Source organism: Mastacembelus armatus, chromosome 21 (genome assembly GCF_900324485.2).
Source record: "Mastacembelus armatus chromosome 21, fMasArm1.2, whole genome shotgun sequence".
NCBI lineage: Eukaryota > Metazoa > Chordata > Actinopteri > Synbranchiformes > Mastacembelidae > Mastacembelus > Mastacembelus armatus.
The window spans coordinates 27,071,034-27,093,453 of NC_046653.1; the positions used below are offsets into that span (position 1 = coordinate 27,071,034).

The 22,420-nt window shown below is 40.7% G+C and overlaps 3 protein-coding genes across 3 annotated transcripts; all 3 read left to right on the plus strand.

Annotated features, from left to right (window-relative positions):
* Positions 1–1,423: 1,423 nt before the first annotated feature.
* On the plus strand, positions 1,424–2,350 carry LOC113123845 (olfactory receptor 11A1-like). The gene has a single exon (XM_026296168.1). It carries the CDS (start codon positions 1,424–1,426, stop codon positions 2,348–2,350), a length of 927 nt encoding a protein of 308 aa, XP_026151953.1.
* Positions 2,351–7,860: 5,510 nt separating this feature from the next.
* Positions 7,861–8,781, plus strand: LOC113123210 (olfactory receptor 6N2-like). Its single transcript, XM_026295031.1, has one exon. It carries the CDS (start codon positions 7,861–7,863, stop codon positions 8,779–8,781), a length of 921 nt encoding a protein of 306 aa, XP_026150816.1.
* A 10,338-nt stretch (positions 8,782–19,119) lies between these two features.
* Positions 19,120–20,046, plus strand: LOC113123943 (olfactory receptor 11A1-like). Its single transcript, XM_026296342.1, has one exon. It carries the CDS (start codon positions 19,120–19,122, stop codon positions 20,044–20,046), a length of 927 nt encoding a protein of 308 aa, XP_026152127.1.
* Positions 20,047–22,420: the final 2,374 nt, after the last annotated feature.

Genomic DNA, 22,420 nt, shown 5'->3' on the forward strand with positions numbered 1-22,420 from the left:
TGCTTTGTCTACCTGATCCTGCCTTGTTTTTGTTACCTCGCCTTGAGCTCTCTTTGCTTATCCTCTTTTGGATTTTTGTTCATGGACTGTCCCATTTCAGTTAAGCTAAGTTAAGTAGCTGTTTGTTCTTTGTGTATGTGTTTTTCACCATGTCCTGTGTTCTTGTTTAGTTACCTTGTTTCATGTCTTGTTTCCCCGTGGTCTGGTGTGGCCCCTAGTGTGTGAGTGACCCAGACCTTCGTGCCTTCTAGTGTGTTTGGAGTCTGGTGTGTCCCCAAATGCGTGTGTGATCCAGACCTTCGTATTTTGACATTTGTTCCCCTTGAGGTCTGGTGTGTCCCCAAATGCGTGTGTGATCCAGACCCTCATGTCTTGTCCCCGTTCGCTCATGTTGTCTTGTTCCTTTGGTTATGTGCCCATGTCTCCTAGTTTCTTGTTTTCATGTTCTGGTTTTCCTTGATTTCTGTTTAAATAAAGTTTCCTTTTTGAACCTGAGTACCAGAGTGGGCGAATCATTGGTCCTAATTTAAATAACCTCCTCCTCACAAGCATGTTTCACCTAATGTTGAAATTTTGGACCACTTTTCATCAGATTCTGATGGTGTCATCTGGCCCAAAAAGTGAAAAACAAAATGATAAAAACAGATTGTTGTCATTGGTTCCCAACAATTGGTACAAAAAAGCCATTCAGCCATGTACTGGTCCACTGCTTCAACATATGAGGCCTGTTGCAAGGAATCTTGGCATTTGGTTTGATAGTAACAGAAGTTTTTGACCATCATGTTGCAGAGCTTGTGCAGTCACCTCAGCAATATTTCTTAAATATTCTTTATTTTAACTTTTACGAAACTGTCTTAGGAGAAAAATGTTTTAACTTGCTCCAGGTTGTAAAGAATTCAGCTGCTAAACTTGAACAAGTAGAACTAATCCTATTACACGTGTTTGAGCCTAATTTCACTGGCTGTGGAAAACTGCTGCAACTGACATGTCTAAAATGTCTCCTCACACACAGCAAACAGACCATGGCAGGAGTTGTGGACTAATACAGATAATAAACTGAGTTCAATAGTGATTACATAATCAGGTGAATGTTTGCATACAAGAGATCAGATGATGTTGTAATATGTGGAGTCCAGCGTGTAACAAAGTTCTTTACCTTTGATAATCTATTATGGTGGACAGTTTAATGAGACCCACTGAGACTGAAGCAAACTAATAAAAAGTTTTCACAGCATCAAACCTCTCACTTTCTGAATATTACAGATGAACATACAAGTGAATTTCAAGGTCTGTCTGTGAATGAATACGATGCTCCAGAACAGGTTGGTTGTTGATGAAATTTTTTAAATGAAATAATTTTCATTTTCACTGCTTAGGCTATCTGCACATTTCATGAATGAACACTTAGTTTCAGGTAACATTAATGGATTGTGAGTTAAATGTTACATGTGTAAATATTGAAGGGTATGTGGAAGTTGACAAATACAGATATGTTTATTTTGTGATCATGTTTATAATTTATCTCCTAATAATCTGCTTTAACTCTACTATTGTGTGTCTTATCTGGATTCACAAAAACCTCCATGAGCCTATGTACATTTTCATTGCAGCTTTGTTACTGAACTCTGTTGTTTTCAGCACTAATATCTACCCAAAGCTACTGATCGATGTTTTATCTGAAAAACAGATCATATCATATTCAGCCTGTCTCTTTCAGTTTTTTATATTTTATTCTTTAGCCAGTGCAGAGTTTTTACTGTTGGCAGCCATGTCCTATGACAGGTATGTGTCTATATGTAAACCTCTGCAGTATCCAACTATCATGAGGAAAAGAAACATCTGTATTTTACTGGTTCTTGCTTGGTTTGTAGCTGCCAGTCATGTTGTTGTCCAAACAATACTGAGTGCTGAAACTAAACTGTGTAACTTTTTTTTTAAAGGAATATTTTGTAACAATGCAATTTATGGACTTCTTTGTGTACGAACAAGTGCTCTATCTGTATTTGGTGTAGTTGGTTTAGTAGATCTGGTAATTCTCCCTTTTCTCTTCATAATTTTCACGTACACAAAGATTCTTATTATCGTCTATCGAAGTGGTAGAGAAGTCAGGAGAAAAGCTGCAGAGACCTGTTTACCTCACCTGATGGTTTTAATCAGTTACTCCTGTTTGTGTATATATGATATTGTTATAGCTCGAGTTGAATCAAATTTATCAAAACCTGCACGTTTAATAATGACTTTACAAATAGTTTTGTACCATCCTTTGTTTAATCCACTGATATATGGGCTGAAAATGAAAGAAATTTCTAAACATCTAAAAATATTGTTCTGTCCAGCCAGAATCATCTGATGCATTATTGCAGCGATGTGTTGACATTCATTTAAAGCACATAGAGGGAGCTTTATTGCTCATTGCAGTTTCTTTACTTGAGTTTGAATGATACTTATATTATTTGTCACTGCTGCACATGCTGACAAACAGGAGAAGAAAGTTTTAGTGTGTGTGGTGGTCGGTGCTGGAGCATGTCTGATGGTTTTCATGTCAGATGTGGCCTTTGACCATGTTGAAAGGACAGGTTTGTTTGTAACTAAGCATTTCTGACATTTGTGATGAGAAAAAATGTAAAACACAATAAACCTAAAATAAACTGTGTTGTTGCTGCCAGGTAGTTATTTCCTCATCATGGGCTCGTCTGCACCTGCAGACACACCAAACCAACACTGAGGGAACCAGAGTCCAACAGCCTGAGTTAATGGGTTAATGTTGGATGGACCTTTGTCAGTCATGTTCACTGTAACTGTCCAAGGAGGGGGGGTCTGTCTTTGAAATGTGTTTCCTGAGGTTTTTCCCATTTCTTGTGCACATTTTGTCAGTAAATGCTGTTGGTTGCTTTTGTGATTGACTGGACTTGATGATTGACAACTTCTCCAGAAGTCCAAGATGACATACATGAATGAACAAGTGTAGGTTCAATATGCTCTCTACTTTTTCTATCTTATGGTAACATTAATTATTTATTAGACAAACAGTATTTCTTCTAAAAGTGTGTATGACTAATAAACAATTACATTATTACTTATTCGTAAAATCATTTCATGGTTGTCAAACTGTTTTGTGTTGTTATGCCCGTGTATGGAGACGCCTGTTAGTGCATGGGTCCTGTATGCACGCCAGTCTCTTGCATAATTATCTGAAACGTTTGGGAACCCCTGTGTTCCTTTGGCTGACCAGTTTGTGGGGGATGACTGTATTTAATGCAGAAATTATGTCTGCAAGTAGTAGTGCATGAATTATGTGGCTAGGTATTTCTCCCATGTATCTGTGTAGCCTGTAGCCACAAATAAGAACTCTGCCATTCAGGGCACACTTGTTAGAACTGACACTTTTTACACCTGACAAAACAGTTGAAGAGACCCTCTACAGTCTGAGTTCGTCCACTTGCTGCCTTGATGTTTTACGCATTAGATTTCTGAAATCAGTACTAAGCAATTTGTTACCACAGCTCACTCAATTAGTTAATAACTCATTACAGTCTGGAACATTTCCAAGGGCCCTGAAAATTGCTGTCATCAAGCCTCTCCTGAAGAAGAGCAGTCTTCTGAACAACTACCAGCCCATATCAAACCTGCCGTTTTTAGGTAAAGTCCTTGAAAAAGTTGTTTAACATACTGAGCAACTGCTTTGATGATTTTCAGTCAGGTTTTAGACCCCATCACAGCACTGAGACTGCGCTCATCAAGGTGACAAATCACATTCATCTGAACATCAACATTGGCAGAGTGTCTGTCTTAGTAGGGGACCTCATCTTGGGAGCCCTTTTGTTCAATCTTTACATGTTTCCTTTAGGCCAGTTAATACGCAGCAATAATGTGTCCTACCATAACTATGCAGATGACACTCAGATTTACATTTCACTCGCAGCAGGTGAATATGGACCAGTCGATTCACTGTGCCGCTGTATCGAACAGATCACTCTGTGGATGCAAAACAACTTTCTCCCAATAAACAGTCACAAGACTGAAATAATCATCTTTGAGCCTCAGAAACAAAGAGAAACTGTCAGCAGTCACCTTGAGTCTCTTTCTCTAAAATCTAAAAATCAGGTTAGAAATCTAGGGGTATTCATGGACTCAGACTTGAATTTATCAGCTTTGCTGTTAAAATGACATGGGTCAACATGGGTTCATGTCATCTATCAATGTTATTCTGTGAAGACAAAACCAGTGTAATAAAATTGATGTTAGTGATGCTGATTCAGTAATTTCTTCTGTACTAATAATGCACAGACAAAGTATGTGAAGTATTTAATGTAAAGCTTTATTACAGACTCAAAAGTTCCTCTTTACTATTCATTATAGAAATAGCAAAGAGCATTTTCACTTTGAAAAATGCAGCAATGTTTTTGTTAGTTGAAACATTGTTTCTCAGCTGTGGAAAGGAAAATCATCTGATTAGCGTCACAGTTTATGTCTCTGCCCCATGTCTTCCTGGCTTGGTTACTTTTTGGGATTTTTCTTCATACTGTTGTTCCCCATCCAGTTTTCAGTTACTCCAGATTTTCAGCTATACTCTGCACACCTGTTACCCATTACATTGTTCAGTCCTCACCATCTGCCACACCACTCCACTTCCCTCATCAGCTGCCTAAGCTGACATGCTAGCCAGTTCATTTGTTTTGTTGCCAGATTGTCTGATGTACTCAGCAGCTTTGTCATTCCTGTAGTCTCAATTCTAGTTACTACAATTTTTCTAGTTCTCCTTGTATTGTGTGTGGTTTTCTTGTGATTGGACCCTGCATGCCTCTTGCCTTCACCCCTGGATGTTTTCCCAGACTTGGACTGTTTGTCATTTCTGACCCATGTTTCGACTTGTAGTCAGCCTGTGTGTGGACTAAAAGTAAACCTGTTGAGTTTCCCCTCCTATTAATACTGTAAAACTGTTGAGCTAAAATTGCCTGTTTGTCTGCTTGTCATTCTCTACACTTGGACCCCATTGCTCTCAGTTTGCTGTTTCTTTAGTGAAACATGATGAGGCAAGAAGATACCATGTTGAATTGTCTCTCCTAACATTTCTCCCACTATCCTTATGGGATAATGTTTTGGGGTTTTCAGTTTGTCTTGTTAAAATAGTTGCTAAGTAATGGGAGCTCTGTATACTGCTGTCATTTCAGGCCTCCAGGGGCTGATGAAGTTGTTTACAAGACAATATCTATTTTGGTGAAAAGTTTAATGAGATCCGTGGAGGTGGAAGCAATCCAATAAAAAAGCCACAGCCTCAAACACTTTTCTTTCTGAATTTTGCAGTTGAACATTGTAGTGCATGTCACAGTCTGCTGTGGACGGATAAGACACTTCAGTAGAGATTGGATGGTTGGATGTTTTATTGTGATAGTTGAAGTTTTTATGTTTAACTGATATATGTTGGTTCTGTAATCCACCTGTTTTGTTAATGAATATTTATTTTAGAAAGCATTAATGGAGGATGCATTAAATGTTACATATATAACTTTTGATGGGTATGTGGACGTGCACAAATACAAATATATACATTTTTTCATCATGTTCACAGTTTATATTTTAATAATCTGCTTTAATTTTACCAACTGGTGGTGGGTTGAGTCCACTGGCAGAGGAAGAAGTGGGACAGACTCAGCAGACCTAAACGTATTGTGAGGGTCTCTTTGGAATGTTAGGCCAAACTCTTTGTCCGAGAGGTCTTCAACTCCCACCTCCGAGAGAGCTTCAGCCAGATCCTGAGGGAGGTTGGGGACATTGAGTCTGAAAGGATCATGTTCTTCATTTCCATTGTTGACGCAGCGGCTTGGAGCTGTGGTCGTAAGGTCTCTGGTGCCTATCGTGGCGGCAATCCCCGAACCCAGTGGTGGACACCAGAGGTAAGGGATGCCCTCAAGCTGAAGAAGGAGTCCTACCAAGTCTGGCTGGCTTGTGAGACTCCTGAGGCAGCTAAGCGTGCAACAGCCTGGGTGGTGGCGGAAGCAAAAACTCGGGTATGGGAGGAGTTCAGTGATGCCATGGACAAGGACTATCGGTCAGCCTCGAGGAAATTCTGGAAAACCGTTTGGCACCTTAGGAGATGGAAGCAATGCTCTGACAACACTGAGGAGGTGGGGAGCTGAGGAGTCAGAGGCTGATGTGTCCATCACCCAAGCTGAAGTCACTGAGGTAGTTCGGCAGCTTCTTGGTGGCAAGGCACCGGGGTGGATGAGATCCCCCCTGAGTATCTTAAGTCTCTAGATGCTGTTGGGCTGTCATTGGTGACAGGCCTCTGCAACATTGCGTGGCAATTAGGGACAGTATCCCTGGATTGGCAGACCGGGGTGGTGGTCCCTCTTTTTAAGAAAGAGGACCAGAGGGTGTGTTCCATCTATAGAGGGATCACACTCCTCAGCCTCCCTGGGAAGGTCTATGCCAAGGTGCTGGAGAGGAGAATCTGGCCCATGGTAGAACCTCGGATCCAGGACAAACAATGCGGTTTTCGTCCCGGTCATGGAACACATGGAAGTTTACCCAACCAGTTCACATGCTTTGTAGACTTGGAGAAGGCATTCAACTGTGTCCCTTGTGACATCCTCTGGGAGGTGCTCAGGGAGTATGGGGTCCCGGGCTATCCGGTCTCTGTACAACCGGAGCAGGAGCTTGGTTCACATTGCCGGCAGTAAGTCAGACCTGTTTCCAGTGTATGTCAGACACCAATAGGGCTGTCCTTTGTCACCGATTCTGTTCATTGTTTTTTATGGACAGAATTTCTAGGTGCAGCCAGGGGCCGAAGGGAGTCCAGTTCAGGGACCACAGGATTTCATCTCTGCTTTTTGCAGATGATATTATCCTGTTGGCTCCACAGAAGAGCTAAGAAACAAAGGTTTCTAACTGTTAGCTCTAAGCACACAAACAATTCATACAAAGCTGGGTTTAGTTCAAATGTGCATTCTGGAATCACCACCTGTCTTACTCCACCCATGCGCACACACACTTAAGCTCAGGGGGGAAAAAACTGTTTACCACACCATGCATTATAACATTTCCTTATGACCTTGGGTCATCACACCTCCCCCCTACAATTATAAAACATTTTCCCTCAGAAAAATGTTTGATATACATTTCTTTCTCTCTCTTCTTTCTATGTTGTTAATTCTATGACAGTTAAGTTGCCGGTAAGGCACAACCGGTGTGTCATGGCCTCAGGGCATTTCAAAAGTTGGTAATGGTAATGAGCCATCATCTGCACTCCTCAATAACGCCATTTGTTCATCATTGGAACGTCATTTGCTTTTAGTACTTGCATTCAGTGATCCCCCAATTCTACAAGAACCTTAGCTGTTTTTTTTCTTACAAAATATCAGTAGTAATGTGGAAAACTGCCCCAAATGATAAGACTAAAAATAAACTGTGTTGTCACCTCTCAGACACCTCATGCTGTCCTCTTTGAACAGAAAAGGCTCCTTAAAGGAGTAATGCACACGAGAAAAATAAAAATAAGTTCAAAAGTGATTACATAATCAGGTGAATGTTTGCATACAAGAGACCAGATGATGTTGTAATATGTGGAGTCCACCGTGTAACAAAGTTCTTTACCTTTGATAATCTATTATGGTGGACAGTTTAATGAGACCCACTGAGACTGAAGCAAACTAATAAAAAGTTTTCACAGCATCAAACCTCTCACTTTCTGAATATTACAGATGAACATACAAGTGAATTTCAAGGTCTGTCTGTGAATGAATACGATGCTCCAGAACAGGTTGGTTGTTGATGAAATTTTTTAAATGAAATAATTTTCATTTTCACTGCTTAGGCTATCTGCACATTTCATGAATGAACACTTAGTTTCAGGTAACATTAATGGATTGTGAGTTAAATGTTACATGTGTAAATATTGAAGGGTATGTGGAAGTTGACAAATACAGATATGTTTATTTTCTGATCATGTTTACAGCATATCTCCTAATAATCTGCTTTAACTCTACTATTGTGTGTCTTATCTGGATTCACAAAAACCTCCATGAGCCTATGTACATTTTCATTGCAGCTTTGTTACTGAACTCTGTTCTTTTCAGCACTAATATCTACCCAAAGCTACTGATCGATGTTTTATCTGAAAAACAGATCATATCATATTCAGCCTGTCTCTTTCAGTATTTTATATTTTATTCTTTAGGTAATGCAGAGTTTTTACTGTTGACAGCCATGTCCTATGACAGGTATGTGTCTATATGTAAACCTCTGCAGTATCCAACTATCATGAACAAAACCAGTGTCAGTATTTTCCTGGTTCTTGCTTGGTTTTTAGCTGCCTGTCATGTTGTTGTCCCAACAATACTGAGTGCTGAAACTAAACTGTGTAACTTTACTTTAAAAGGAATATTTTGTAACAATGCAATTTATGGACTTCATTGTGTAAGAACAATAGTAATATCTGTATATGGTTTAGTTGCTTTAGTAGATCTGGTAATTCTCCCTTTTCTCTTCATAGCTTTTACATACACAAAGATATTTATTATCGCCTATCGAAGTGGTAGAGAAGTCAGGAGAAAAGCTGCAGAGACCTGTTTACCTCACCTGATGGTTTTAATCAGTATTTCCTGTTTGAGTGTGTATGATATTGTTATAGCTCGAGTTGAATCCAGTTTTCCAAAAACTGCACGTTTAATAATGACTTTACAAATAGTTTTGTACCATCCTTTGTTTAATCCACTGATATATGGGCTGAAAATGAAAGAAATTTCTAAACATCTCAAAAGGTTGTTCTGTCTGATGCATTAACAACAGTTACTAATGTATAGTCATTTCTTTCTTATATAATCATGTCTGATAAATCATCTAAAGTATGAAACTGTTTCTTTGGAAATCTTGAGAGTAAAAATCATATTAACTGTTCCCACTGCTCCACATGCTGACACCAGAGAAATTCATTATTTTTCACGTCCAGCTGGGACCTGAATGACCCTGTGTGCCTGGACAAACAGGAGAAGAAAGTTTTAGTGTGTGTGGTGGTCGGTGCTGGAGCATGTGAAATCAAATCAAATTCAAATCGAATTCAAATTTTAGTTGTCACATACATCTTTATACAGGGTACGACATGCAGTGAAATGCTTTTTACGACTGTAAACATTAGATAAGGAGTATGTAAAAATAAGGATAAATAAAATAAAATAAAATAAAGTAAAAATAAGATAAGGACAAAGATAAGATAAAAATTTATTTTAAAAATAAAGATAAGATAAAAGGATAAGGAATTTGACTTGGTATATATGTAGATATACATATGCTAGAAAAATATATACACATGAATGGTAGAATATACATATGTTAGTATTTACATATGAATAGTAGTATATACATATGAATGGCAAAATGGCAAGGGATGTATGTGTATATGACAGAGGGTCTCTAAAGTGTCCTTGTGCTGGGATAAAGTATTAAAGTGTTAAAAAGTGGCTCTGTGCCGGTCCAGTGTTGAAGTGATATGTTGTGCAAATGTGCAAAGTTTGTGCAGAGAGTGTGAGGTGAGACAAAAGAAACAGAGAGAAAAAGTCCCAGTATTAGTTTCTCAGTGTTCCCTGGTTCAGACTCCAAATGCCCTGCGGGAAGAAGCTGCTCCTTTTCTCTGTGTTAGCCTTCAAGGAACGGAAGCGCTTTCCTGAACGCAACAGTGAAAAGAGTCCGTTGTTAGGGTCCTTCACAATCTTCCTGGCCCTGGTCTGACACCGCTTGCTGTAGATGTCCTGCAGGTCAGGGAGCTCAGTGTGGATGGTACATTCAGCTGACCACACCACCCTCTGGAAGGCTCGCCGGTCCTGCATGGTGCTGTTCCGCAACCAGGAAGTGATGCTACCCGTCAGGATGCTCTCGATGGTGCGGGTGTAGAAAGTCTTTAGCACCTGAGAGGGTAGTTTAAAATCCCTTAGGTGTCTCAGGTGGTATAGATGCTGCTGGGCCTACTTCACCAGGGTGTTGGTGTGGCAGAACCAAGAAAAGTCCTGTGTGATGTGAACACCGAGGTACCAGAAGCTGTGCAATCTCTCCACTGGGGTCCCGTTGATTGAAGTCGGATGGTATGACCACTCTTGCTTTGTTCTGAAGTCCACTATTAACTACTTAGTCTTGCTGAGGTTCAGGAGTAGGTTGTTCTCCTGGCACCATCTCTCCAGGTCTTTAATCTCTTATAGGTAGGCCATCTCGTCGTTGGAGATCAGGCCCACCACGACAGTGTCATCAGCAAACTTAACCCTCTGGGGTCTGAGGGGGTTTTGGGGGCCTGGACAAATTTTGACATTTCCTGACATTTGTGCTTTTTTCAGTGTTTTTTAAACATATTAATGTCTAAAGTCTGATAACACTGTAATCAGCACAAAATTGGCTACAATAATATGTGAGCAGCAAGTTTATACATTATTGTGTTTTTGAGAAAAAAGTGTTTATGCATGGTTAGTGAAAAACTAAAATTTTTACTCACTGAAATAAGACCATAAAACACAAACAGGACATTGGTTCAGAAGACTTTGGAGACCAGCATGTTGTAGGCTAAAGTGTTTACTTCAGAGTGCTGTGAATGTCATCTTGTTCACACATTCACAGTAAACAATACACTGATTTAAATTTTCTAAGACACTTTTTGTCCAGAAAGGCCATATGCAAGAGGGTGTGTCTCAGGATGAATAGTCATGTGATTTACCTGAGAACACAAAAGACGCACTGAACGACCAGACAAAGACGTGCATAATGAGCCTTTCAGTCAATGTAGATGGGACGGATTAGTGCAGCACAATACAAAACAATGAGGAGCCAAAAGATCCTCATTTGAGTTAAAATCAGTGTTTTTACTCTGAGGACAAGCTAAACTATTTGTCTCTATGTGGAATACAAGAAGCGCTTCTTCACGTGCGTAACGCGCCATCATCCAAACGCGTCGAAAAAGTGAGTAAATTCTATGATGAAGTTTGACGTTTTATGTCATTTCTCGGGGGTGTGCACATATTTACCTGGTTCACCTGAGATTATTTACATGTGAACAGTGGACAGAGTACAAGGTGGGACCGCATTACCTGTAATGAGGTGAGACAGGAAAAAACGGACTTCTCCTTACGTTCATACGGATTAAATAAAAAGTGATGATTTGTTTTTGACTTGAATTGTTTCACTCAAAAGAAAACATTTCAAGCTTTCTAGCCATATAATTCTTATTTTTATGAGGCAAGTATTAGCTGAGATTCTGGTTGTTTTATTTACGCGTCTGTGAAGAGAAATGGCAGAGACAGAAAAGGCCGAGAGCGCACCCTGTCGGCTTTCTTTATTTAAAAAAAGCACAACGTTTTGTTTTTATTATGATGGTATACCACTAAAACTAGACCCTTTACAGATTTGAATGATATACTTCTTTTATCTGTACGATCAGAATTGACGGAGTAATTTAAGTTTGTTTCGGCCTTATCAGGAAAAGATGTGTCAAAACGCGCCGGCGCGTGCGTTGACCCCAGAGGGTTAATGATGGTGGTGGAGTTAGAAATGGCCACACAGTCATATGTGTACAGCAAGTACAGCAGGGGGCTCAGAACACAACCCTGAGGAGCTCCAGTGCTGAGGGTGATGGAGGATGAGGTGTGTTTTCCCATCCAAACGGCTTGTGGTCTGTCCGTCAGGAAGATCCAGTGACACAGGGGACCTCCAATTTAGAGTTGAGAGTGGAGTGAATTATGGTGTTGAATGCTGAACTGTAGTCTACAAAAAGCATTCTTGCAAAGTTCCTTTTTCTGCAATCCAGGTGGCTTGTTGTTGTGTGAAGGAGGTGTGAAATGGCATCCTCAGTAGAGCAGTTTTGTCTATATGCAAATTGAAGTGGTTCCAGTGTGTCTGGTAGCTTTGCAGTGATGAAGTCTCTGACCAGTCTTTCGAAGCACTTCATCACAACTGATGTCAGGGCTACAGGGCGGTAGTCATTGAGGCAGGTCGGCTGGGGTTTCTTCGGGACAGGAACAATGGTAGATTGCTTGAAGCACGAGGGGACTACAGACTGTTCCAGGGAGAGGTTGAATATCTTGGTGAACAGATGCTAGATGAACAGCATCAGATGAACAGGTGCTAGATTGTCAGTGCAGGCTTTCAGAGCCCGACCTGTCATGGCATCTGGTCCTGCCGCCTTCCTGGTATTCACTCTCCTGAATCCCCTCCTCACGTCATGCTCTGAGATGGTGAACATGTTAACCATTCCGGTTCTTTCAGCGTACATGCTATTTGTGCCGCTAGCGTGATTAGCTGCAGCCTCAAAGCGAGCCTAAAAGGTGTTTAGCTCATCTGCCATAGAAGCGTCCACATTCCCCATTCTGGAGGATGGTGTTTTATAGTTTGTGATGGTTCTCAGTCCCTGCCATAGGGACTCTTCCCGCAGGCCTTCCCATCAGTCGTCCAATTGCGACTCTAGTTTCCTTCCACTGCGCCGTTTTGCCTCCTTCACCATTCTGGGCACGCTGTAAGATGCAGCCTTGTAGTCGTCCATGTTCCCAGTGGCGAGCCCCGCGTTGTAAGCAGCGGAGCAGGATCTCAGAGCATCGCGGATAGTTTTATCCATCTTGGCTTCTGGTTGGGAAACATCCTCATGATGGTTTTCTGTACCGTATCATCCGTTAGCTTCCCGATAAATCGTGTCGTGACGTGTTCACGTCATCAGAGCTGCACCTGAATATGTTCCAGTCTGCGTTATCTAGAGTGTCCTGCAGAGCGGCCACCGATTGGTCTGTCCAGTGTGCGACCTCCCTCTGTCTGGGAGTTCCTGTTTCAGCCTTTGTTCGTATACAGGCATGAGGAAGATGGCGGCATGGTCCAATTTTCCGAACACTGTTCGTGATTGTGCCTTGTAGCTGTTCTTAAATGGTGTGAAGCAGTGTTCCAGTGTCCTTTCGCCTCTGATGGGGCAGGTGATGTGCTGATGGAAGTTCAGCAGTGCACGCTTGAGGTTGGCACTGTTGAAATCCCCCAACACAATGAGTGTGGCATCCCAGTTCTGTGTCTGGTGTAGGTTTAGTGTCTCATGTAAGTCCCATATCGTAGGGTCCGTCTGCTTGAGGTGGAATATAAACGGCACTGACTATGACCAAGCTGAATTCCCGAGGGAGATAAAACGGGTGACATTTGATGGTCAGAAGTTCGAGATTTGTTGTGCAGGAGTGTGAGAGGGGAACAATGCTTGCGCTGTCACACCAGTGGTTGTTCACCATCAGACACACTCCACCACCCCTTGTCTTCCCCGACTCCATTGTTCTGTCCATGCGGTAAACCAAGAAAGACTCAGCCGGCTGGATGGCGTGGTCCGATACCGCTGGGTTCAGCCATGTCTCGGTGAAGCAGAGAAGGTTGCAGTCCCAATTGTCCCTCTGCAACCTGACCCATGACCTGAGGGTATGGTATACTGGTCATCGAGCTTGTTTTCCAGAGATTGGACATTGGCTAACAGGATACTAGGTAGGGGGCCGTGGTGTGCGCATGCCCGGAGCCTGTTCCTGATGCAGGCTCATTTTCCTCGTGGACACCGGTACAGGTCGCGTCCTTTGTTGTTCCTCAGAATGTCGCCAACATGGGTCCGGGTTTAAAAACAGCAAAAGGTGAGTGCATTGTGCACCAATGGCCATACAGTAAGAGTGGCTCTGTCATATGTAATGATGGCCATCTTACAAAAAGGAACCGGTGTATGTGTATAAAAACACAAAAAATAAACAAAAACAAGCAATGTTTGCTCGGAGCAGTCGTGACGGCAACCTGGCACCATCAGATGTCTGATGGTTTTCATGTCAGATATAGTATTTTGGCAAATTAAAGATGACAGGTCTGTCTGAAATTTTTGGGGGATCTCTACTCATTTTTCAGGAGAGATGGAGTTCCCTCAAACCAGCCAGGTAGTTGTAAGATGGCTGCCAATCTTCAGCACGCCTTACAGTCCACTTTACTTGATTGTCTAACACCCCCATTTGATAACAAACTCCATCTCCACCTACATAGTGCTGTTCCCCTCACTATTTGTCCTGTCTCTTCTCATTTTTGCAAACCAGCATTCATCTTTTCTGCCCCTTCAAGTTCCATCTCAGTTATCGATCATAGTCACTCCAAATGACGTCCCTGGAACACACTGGTCATTGATTGCCCTTCCTGTTTTATGGTCACCACATCATCTCTGGTCCTGTTCCAGCAGCACCCTTGCAGCCCAAGCAGTTTTAGTAATATCTCAATTAAAATTAGCAGTAATCCACATAAGAGACTTAAACAGGATCGGTACTCATCTGCTGTGTCCCCTGGTAATTGGACCGAATTCGTAAAAGTAAACATGGCAGTAAACATAATAATCAACATGCCTGTCCACATTTCTGACAGACTGTATACTACTTTTCATACTGCCTTTAAAAATAACAATACTCTGCTAACAAAGAAATATTTTACTGTTTTATGTTCAAATACTACTGATATTCCTTGTGAGCTAGCTGCATCTGAGAACCTCCAAAATGTGAAAATTGGTCTACTTAATATGAGATCTTTGCTGTACAAATCTTTTATTTGCAATGATTTTACTTCATCACATAAGTTAGACCTTTTTATGATAACAGAGACATGGGGAGAACCTGAAGATTCTAGCCGTTTATTTCAACCTTGCCCTCAGGTTATTCATTCATGCATTACCATGTTCCATGTTGATGTCAGACAGTTTTTAAACTTTGAAGCTCTCTATCTTGTGTTCAAGAAGTCCCAGTATCTGTGCCTATTAGTCTATAAACCTCTTTAATCTTCTTTTGATTTTTTAGCCAAATCTTGAGTTATCTTCTGTATCTTTTCATAAATATGTCAAATTTTTAATCCTCCATCCATCCATTTTCTGCCACTTATCCGGGGCTGGGTTGAGAGGTCAGTAGTCTAAGCAGGGATGCCCAGACTTCCCTCTCCCTAGACACTTTCTTCGAGCTCTTCCGAGGGGATACCAAGGTGTTCCCAGGCCAGCTGAGAGACATAGTCCCCCCAGTGTGTCTTGGGACTCCCCAAAGGCCTCCACCCGGTGGGGTATTCCTGGAACACCTCCCCAGGGAGGGACCCAGGGTGCATCTGGAACAGATGCCCGAGCCACCTCAGCTGGTTCCTCTCTGTGGAGCAGCAGCAGCTCTACTCTGAGTTCCTCCCAGGGGACCGAGCTCCTCACCCTATCTCTAAGGGAGTGCCCGGCCACCCTGGGAAGGAAGCTCATTTCAGCCGCTTGTATCTGAGATCTTGTCCTTTCCTCAGGACCCGGACCTCGTGACCATGGGTGAGGATAGGAATAGAGATTGACTGATTGACTTGAGAGCTTTGCCTTTTGACTCAGCTCTTTCTTCACCACAACAGACTGGCACATTGACCAGATTGCTGCAATCCTCCTCTGGATCCACCACCCGCAGAAGGAGCCGTAAAGGGCCAGTGCGGTGTGTATTGGATGTTGGTCAAAGGCATGGGCCTCAATGACCCGATCCCTGGATACTGAAACTGGCTCAAGGAACATGGAATTTTTAATTCTGAGGGATTTAAATATACATGTGTTTATTGTCCAGGACTAGGACTATTTGTAATTATCTTTCAGATTCTTGTGGTGCTGGGTTTTTATCCCAGATTGATTATTTTAACTTAACTCTTTCACTTCAACCATCAGATTTAACATGATTTGACTTATGTATCTGAAATCAGACAAAATATTATTTTAGCAACTGCCCCTGCATTAGTGCAGCCACAAGTCAGTCCTGTACATCCAACCCTGTTTTGCTCATTCAACATGGTTTCTGCTGCTTCTCTGTGAAACATTTAAGACATTTACAGTATCTCACAGAAGTGAGTACACCCCTCACATTTTTGTAAATTATTTATATCTTAGAGAAGAGAAAATAGAGGGTAGAGAAAATAAAAGAGACTCATGTCAGTACAATGCAATCCAATTCAGCAGCATGACAAACTACAACCTCCAAAATGATCAACCAGTTGAATCAACACGTCTCTGAAACAGTTGGACCACAAACTGAACATTATCACCTTCATGAAGGAGGATTTATTACAGGACTGTTGGATTAGACTGACAAAGTTATAGTTAGGTGGACCTAATAAACTGACAATGGAGTGTTTATACTTTAACAATACACCCAGATATGATGCCAATATGAAAATATTCAGTCAATTAACAGTTAAGCCACAAAAAACTGGAAACACAAGAATCAAACTGACAATTAGAATCAAACTGTATTTCTGGGTTCTGCAGCAAATTGCTTAGTTAGTAGTGATTACATAGTGTAGTTGAAGCTGATAATGCTCTTTACTGTGATTTAGGGTTTTAGAAACATCTTTACACTCAATACTTTTCAAGGCTCAGAGAAATCACATCTCTGTTTTATTCTGACACTAAACAATGACTGTACAACAGTTATCAGTGTTAGTACATTAGACTGTTTTACCTGGACAGAACAATTTCCTGAGGTGTTTATAAATTTCTTTCATTTTTAGTCCATATATGATTGGATTAAAAAGAGGATGATACAAAATTGAATTTAGTGTTATAATTAAACGCACAATTTTTGGAAAATCATCTTCCATTTGAACTAGAAGTACATCAAATGAACCAAAACAGGAAAAGTTGATTAGAACAATCAGGTGAGGTAAACAGGTCTGTGCAGCTTTTCTCCTGACTTCTCTACCACTTCGATAGGTGATTATAAATATCCTTATGTAGGTAAAAAGGATGAAAAGCACAGGGAGAATTAAAAGATTAATAAAAATGATCAAATTATATATATTTAGCATGTCTGATTTGTCACACAAAAGTTTCAAAACTGCACTATTACAAACTGTTCCTTTGAAAGAAAACTCACATAGTTCAACATCAGCACTCAGACCAATTGGCACTGCTAACTGACCAGCAGGCAGAATCCAAGCTACAACCAGTAAAATACAGATGTTTCTTTTCCTCATGATAGTTGGATACTGCAGAGGTTTACATATAGACACATACCTGTCATAGGACATGGCTGCCAACAGTGAAAACTCTGAAGCACCTAGTGAATAAGTTATATGGAACTGAAAGAGACAGGCTGAATATGATATGATTTGTTTTTCAGATAAAACATCAAACAGAATCTTTAGGTAATTAGCACTGCTGAAAAGAACAGAGTTCATTAACAAAGCTGCAATGAAAATGTACATAGGCTCATGGAGGTTTTTGTGAATCACTATCAGACACACAATAGTAGAATTACTGCAGATTATTAGAATATATGCTGTAAACAAAAACACAAAATAAAGAAATCTGTATTTGTCCAGTTCCACATATGCATCAATAGTTATATATGTTATATTTAGGTTATTATCCATTAAGGTTTAAAAACAAAGTGTTAATGACAAAGACTTGAAGTATCAAAGCAAAGATCACATGAACATATTATACAGTATATCTGTCATTGGATTGTCTAATGTATTCACTGATACCAGACCTTGACATGAACTTGTGTGTGTGTTGAAATATTGCAACAAATACAAACCTCCAGAATACAAAGTGAACTGTTTGACTCTGTGGGTTGATTTTTATCAGCTTGTTTCTCCCTCCATGGATCTCATTAAACTCTCCACCAAGAGCTGTCGTCATGTGAACAACATCAGACTCTACAGGCCTGAACCAGTGGAGGCCCATGGTATAGCTGACACAGGCAGTTTCCTATGGTGCTAATGTGTTGGGGGCACAGAGAAGGATAAACCTTCAGCATGGTCTGTGGACTGTGACCTCTACTACAGGCATATGGACACTGCAACAATTAATATGTCCATATGTGCCTGAGTTGCCATTGCTCTCCTACACTGTAGTGGGCGCTGTGGACTAAACTTCTGCAAACACACAGAAAGGCGGCTGTAGAAAGAGAAATCATCCATCCATCCATCATCTTTACCTGCTTATTCCTAACCAGGGTCACAGGGATCTGCTGGAGCCTATCCCAGCACTCTTTGAGTGAAAGGCAGGGGTACACCCTGGACAGGTCACCAGTCCATCACAGGCCCACATAGAGACAAACAACAGTGCTAACCACTCATCCACCATGCTGCCTAATGGACATCATTACATTCAATTCAATTTCAATTCAGTTTTATTGGTATAGCTCCAAATCAATCATCTCAAGGCACTTTACAAAAAACAAAAAAACCAACAAATCCCTTATGATCAGCACTTGGCGACAGTGGAGAGGAAAAACTCCCTTTAACAGAAGAAAAAAACCTCCAGCAGAACCAGGCTCAGTTTGGGCGGCCATCTGCCTCAACCGGTTGGGGTTAGTGGATAGAGCAGAGAGAAAAGAACAGCAACAATAAACAACAAATAGACACTGCAGGTTGGTGGGACCAGTAACTGCACATCAGCGATATACAGCTCCAGGACCAGGGACACCTGCAGAAGGTACAGAGAGAGAGGGAGAGAGAGAGAGAGGGAGGGAGAGAGCACAAGGTTAGTGACATTCAATGGTGGCAGGAGAGGGCGGGGGGGTAAGGGGAACCTGCCAGACCTGAGACTTGAAACCATGACTTTCAGGTTATAAGTCCAACTCCCTATCCATTAGGCCACAACTGCCCCAACTGACGATGGGTCCAGCATGGGACAAAAAATGTCACCACTACTGTGGAAAACTGCTGCAACTGACATGTCTAAAATGTCTCCTCTCACACAGCAAACAGACCATGGCAGGAGTTGTGGACTAATACAGATAATAAACTGAGTTCAACAGTGATTACATAATCAGGTGAATGTTTGCATACAAGAGATCAGATGATGTTGTAATATGTGGAGTCCAGCGTGTAACAAAGTTCTTTACCTTTGATAATCTATTATGGTGGAAAGTTTAATGAGACCCACTGAGACTGAAGCAAACTAATAAAAAGTTTTCACAGCATCAAACCTCTCACTTTCTGAATATTACAGATGAACATACAAGTGAATTTCAAGGTCTGTCTGTGAATGAATACGATGCTCCAGAACAGGTTGGTTGTTGATGGAATTTTTAAGAGGAAATAATTTTCATTTTCACTGCTTAGGCTATCTGCACATTTCATCAATGAACACTTCAGATAACATTAATGGATTGTGGGTTAAATGTTACATGTCTAAATATTGAAGGGTATGTGGAAGTTGACAAATACAGATATGTTTATTTTGTGATCATGTTTATAATTTATCTCCTAATAATCTGCTTTAACTCTACTATTGTGTGTCTTATCTGGATTCACAAAAACCTCCATGAGCCTATGTACATTTTCATTGCAGCTTTGTTACTCAACTCTGTTCTTTTCAGCACTAATATCTACCCAAAGCTACTGATCGATGTTTTATCTGAAAAACAGATCATGTCATATTCAGCCTGTCTCTTTCAGTATTTTATATTTTATTTTTTAGGTACTGCAGAGTTTTTACTGTTGGCAGCCATGTCCTATGACAGGTATGTGTCTATATGTAAACCTCTGCAGTATCCAACTATCATGAGGAAAAGAAACATCTGTATTTTCCTGGTTCTTGCTTGGTTTTTAGCTGCCTGTCATATTGCAATCCCAACAATACTGAGTGCTGAAACTAAACTGTGCAACTTTACTTTAAAAGGAATATTTTGTAACAATGCACTTTATGGACTTTATTGTGTAAGAACAAGTGTAATTACTGTATATGGTGTATTTGCTTTATTTGATCTCTTAATTCTCCCTTTTCTCTTCATAATTTTCACGTACACAAAGATTCTTATTATCGTCTATCGAAGTGGTAGAGAAGTCAGGAGAAAAGCTGCAGAGACCTGTTTACCTCATCTGATGGTTTTAATCGGTTACTCCTGTTTGTGTATATATGATATTGCTATAGTTCGAGTGGAATCCAGTTTTCCAAAAACTGCACGTTTAATAATGACTTTACAATTAGTTTTGTACCATCCTTTGTTTAATCCACTGATATATGGGCTGAAAATGAAAGAAATTTCTAAACATCTCAACAGGTTGTTCTGTCCAGCCAGAATCATCTGATGCATTAACAACAGTTACTAATGTATAGTCATTTCTTTCTTATATAATCATGTCTTGATTATGATATGTTTCATATCTAAATTATGAAACAGTTTATTTCTTGAGAGTAAAAATCATATTTACTGTTCCCAGCTGTGTCTGTCACTGCTGCACATGCTGACACCAGAGAAATTCATTATTTTTCACGTCCAGCTGGGACCTGAATGACCCTGTGTGCCTGGACAAACAGGAGAAGAAAGTTTGAGTGTGTGTGGTGGTCGGTGCTGGAGCATGTCTGATGGTTTTCATGTCAGATGTGGCCTTTGACCATGTTGAAAGGACAGGTTTGTTTGTAACTAAGCATTTCTGACATTTGTGATGAGAAAAAATGTAAAACACAATAAACCTAAAATAAACTGTGTTGTTGCTGCCAGGTAGTTATTTCCTCATCATGGGCTCGTCTGCATCTGCAGAACACACAGTGGGACACACACACACACCAAACCAACACTGAGGGAACCAGAGTCCAACAGCCTGAGTCTGGTTAATGTTGGATGGACCTTTGTCAGTCATGTTCACTGTAACTACCCAGGGAGGGGGGTCTGTCTTTGAAATGTGTTTCCTGAGGTTTTTCCCTTTTGTCTGATGTTTTTAAAATGAGCTCAACATATTTAGATTTAGTTCAATGCTGCGTTTGTCTGATGTAATAATTTAATATTGGGCCAGTTACCGTCAGACGATGGAACACATGTAAAGTTAAGATTTGGTGGTTTCTGCTGGCAGACAATCATTGTCTGACCTGTTGATGTACCTGTGATTAACAAGTGTTTGTTAATGGACAAATTAACCAAAGAAGGATCAGGAATTTGTAGAAACTGACCATGAAACTATCACTGATTTAGCAGGAAAGTGCCATTACATAAATAATAAGATAAGGTAAACTTTATTCATCCCTGAAGGAAATTCAGGTGGTCGTGTAGTTAAGTATGTCAGTAGTGAGAGTCGTCAGCTGTCATCTGCCTTTGGCTAAGGTGAATGAATGAATAAACAGAAATGAAATAAATTAAATTCTATAAATAAATAAATAAATAAATAGGTAGCGGTTGCTTTAAGGGCTCCTCTAGTTATCCCTCAGGCCGTAGTCATTTGTGTAGTGTACCTTAGTATCATTATTGCCAGGAATTTAGCTATTTATACATGTATGTATTTTTTTTGAATAAGTCCAATAAACAGTCTGTTCTTATAATTGTTTCTTTTAATATACAGATGTACTATATATTACAATCTTGGGGAGATTTTTTCAAGAATTAGTGTGAGTTTAACTGGTTTTATGGTGAACTTTCAACTAGTTCAAAGTCAAGGTTTGGGCCTTTTCCACTGCCCGGCCACATAACACGGGTCTGCCATTAGATCCTAACGACCCTCAGCTTTGCTCACATCTATTGTTCATCTAATGAGTCTATAAGGGTCAGGTGTGAAGTGAAACAAACTCAGGAGTGTGGGCCTTACGACTCACCTAATTTACATAGCTCACCTAATGAGCCTGTTTGGACTGGCGGTGGAGTGAAACCAACCTGAAGGAGAAATTTGAGATCTCATACCAGCTTTTTCTTAGACTGATGAAGGTACTTGGATGAATAGTGAAAAGTATTGAGCTAAAAACTAAAAGTCCAGTTGCCTTGACGGGTCTTGGGAGTTTTTCCATCTGGCCTACATTATTTTGTGGACTTGGAGAAGGCTTATGACTGGATTCCCTTGGGAGTCTTGTAGAGGGCACTGCAGGAGTATACAACTCTCACTACACAAGTTCATCCTTGTATAGTGAGAGTTGTGTTTGCATTCTTGGGAAGAAATCAAACACATTCTCAGCCCCTTGTCTGCGATATAGTTTATGATTTTCAATGTGCAGTCAATTGCTCCTGTGGGCTTCAGCAGACCATAACTTTCAGCAGGTACTGGGGCAGTTTTAAGATGAGGTCAAAGCAATTTATCCATCAATTTATGTTCTAAATCTCACCTATGGCCATAAGCTTTGAGTAGTGACTGAAAGAATCAGACTGCAGCTTAATGTGGAAGTTTGTGGGGTTATGACATGCAAAGAGTGTTCAGAGTAAAAAGAAGAAGCCAGCTGAGGTTGTTCTGGCATCTGATTAGGACATCTCCAATATGACTTTAACTAGAAATTGCTTGGGCACATCCAACTGGTAGCAAGCAGACCCAGAAGGCACCGGAAAGATTACATAAGTCATCTGGCCTGCTAACGACTTGGGATCCCAAGAAAAAGCTGGAAATTGTTTCTGGGGAGAGGGACATTTGTACCGCCTTACTGAACCTGCTGCAGTCCAGGAGAAACAACAAATTGTTCGATAGATGATTTCATGGATAGATATAGCCC

Excerpts from the sequence above, each read along its gene's own strand:
- LOC113123845 (XM_026296168.1), top strand. The coding sequence starts at position 1,424 with ATGGATTGTGAGTTAAATGTTACATGTGTAAATATTGAAGGGTATGTG.
- LOC113123210 (XM_026295031.1), top strand. The coding sequence starts at position 7,861 with ATGGATTGTGAGTTAAATGTTACATGTGTAAATATTGAAGGGTATGTG.
- LOC113123943 (XM_026296342.1), top strand. The coding sequence starts at position 19,120 with ATGGATTGTGGGTTAAATGTTACATGTCTAAATATTGAAGGGTATGTG.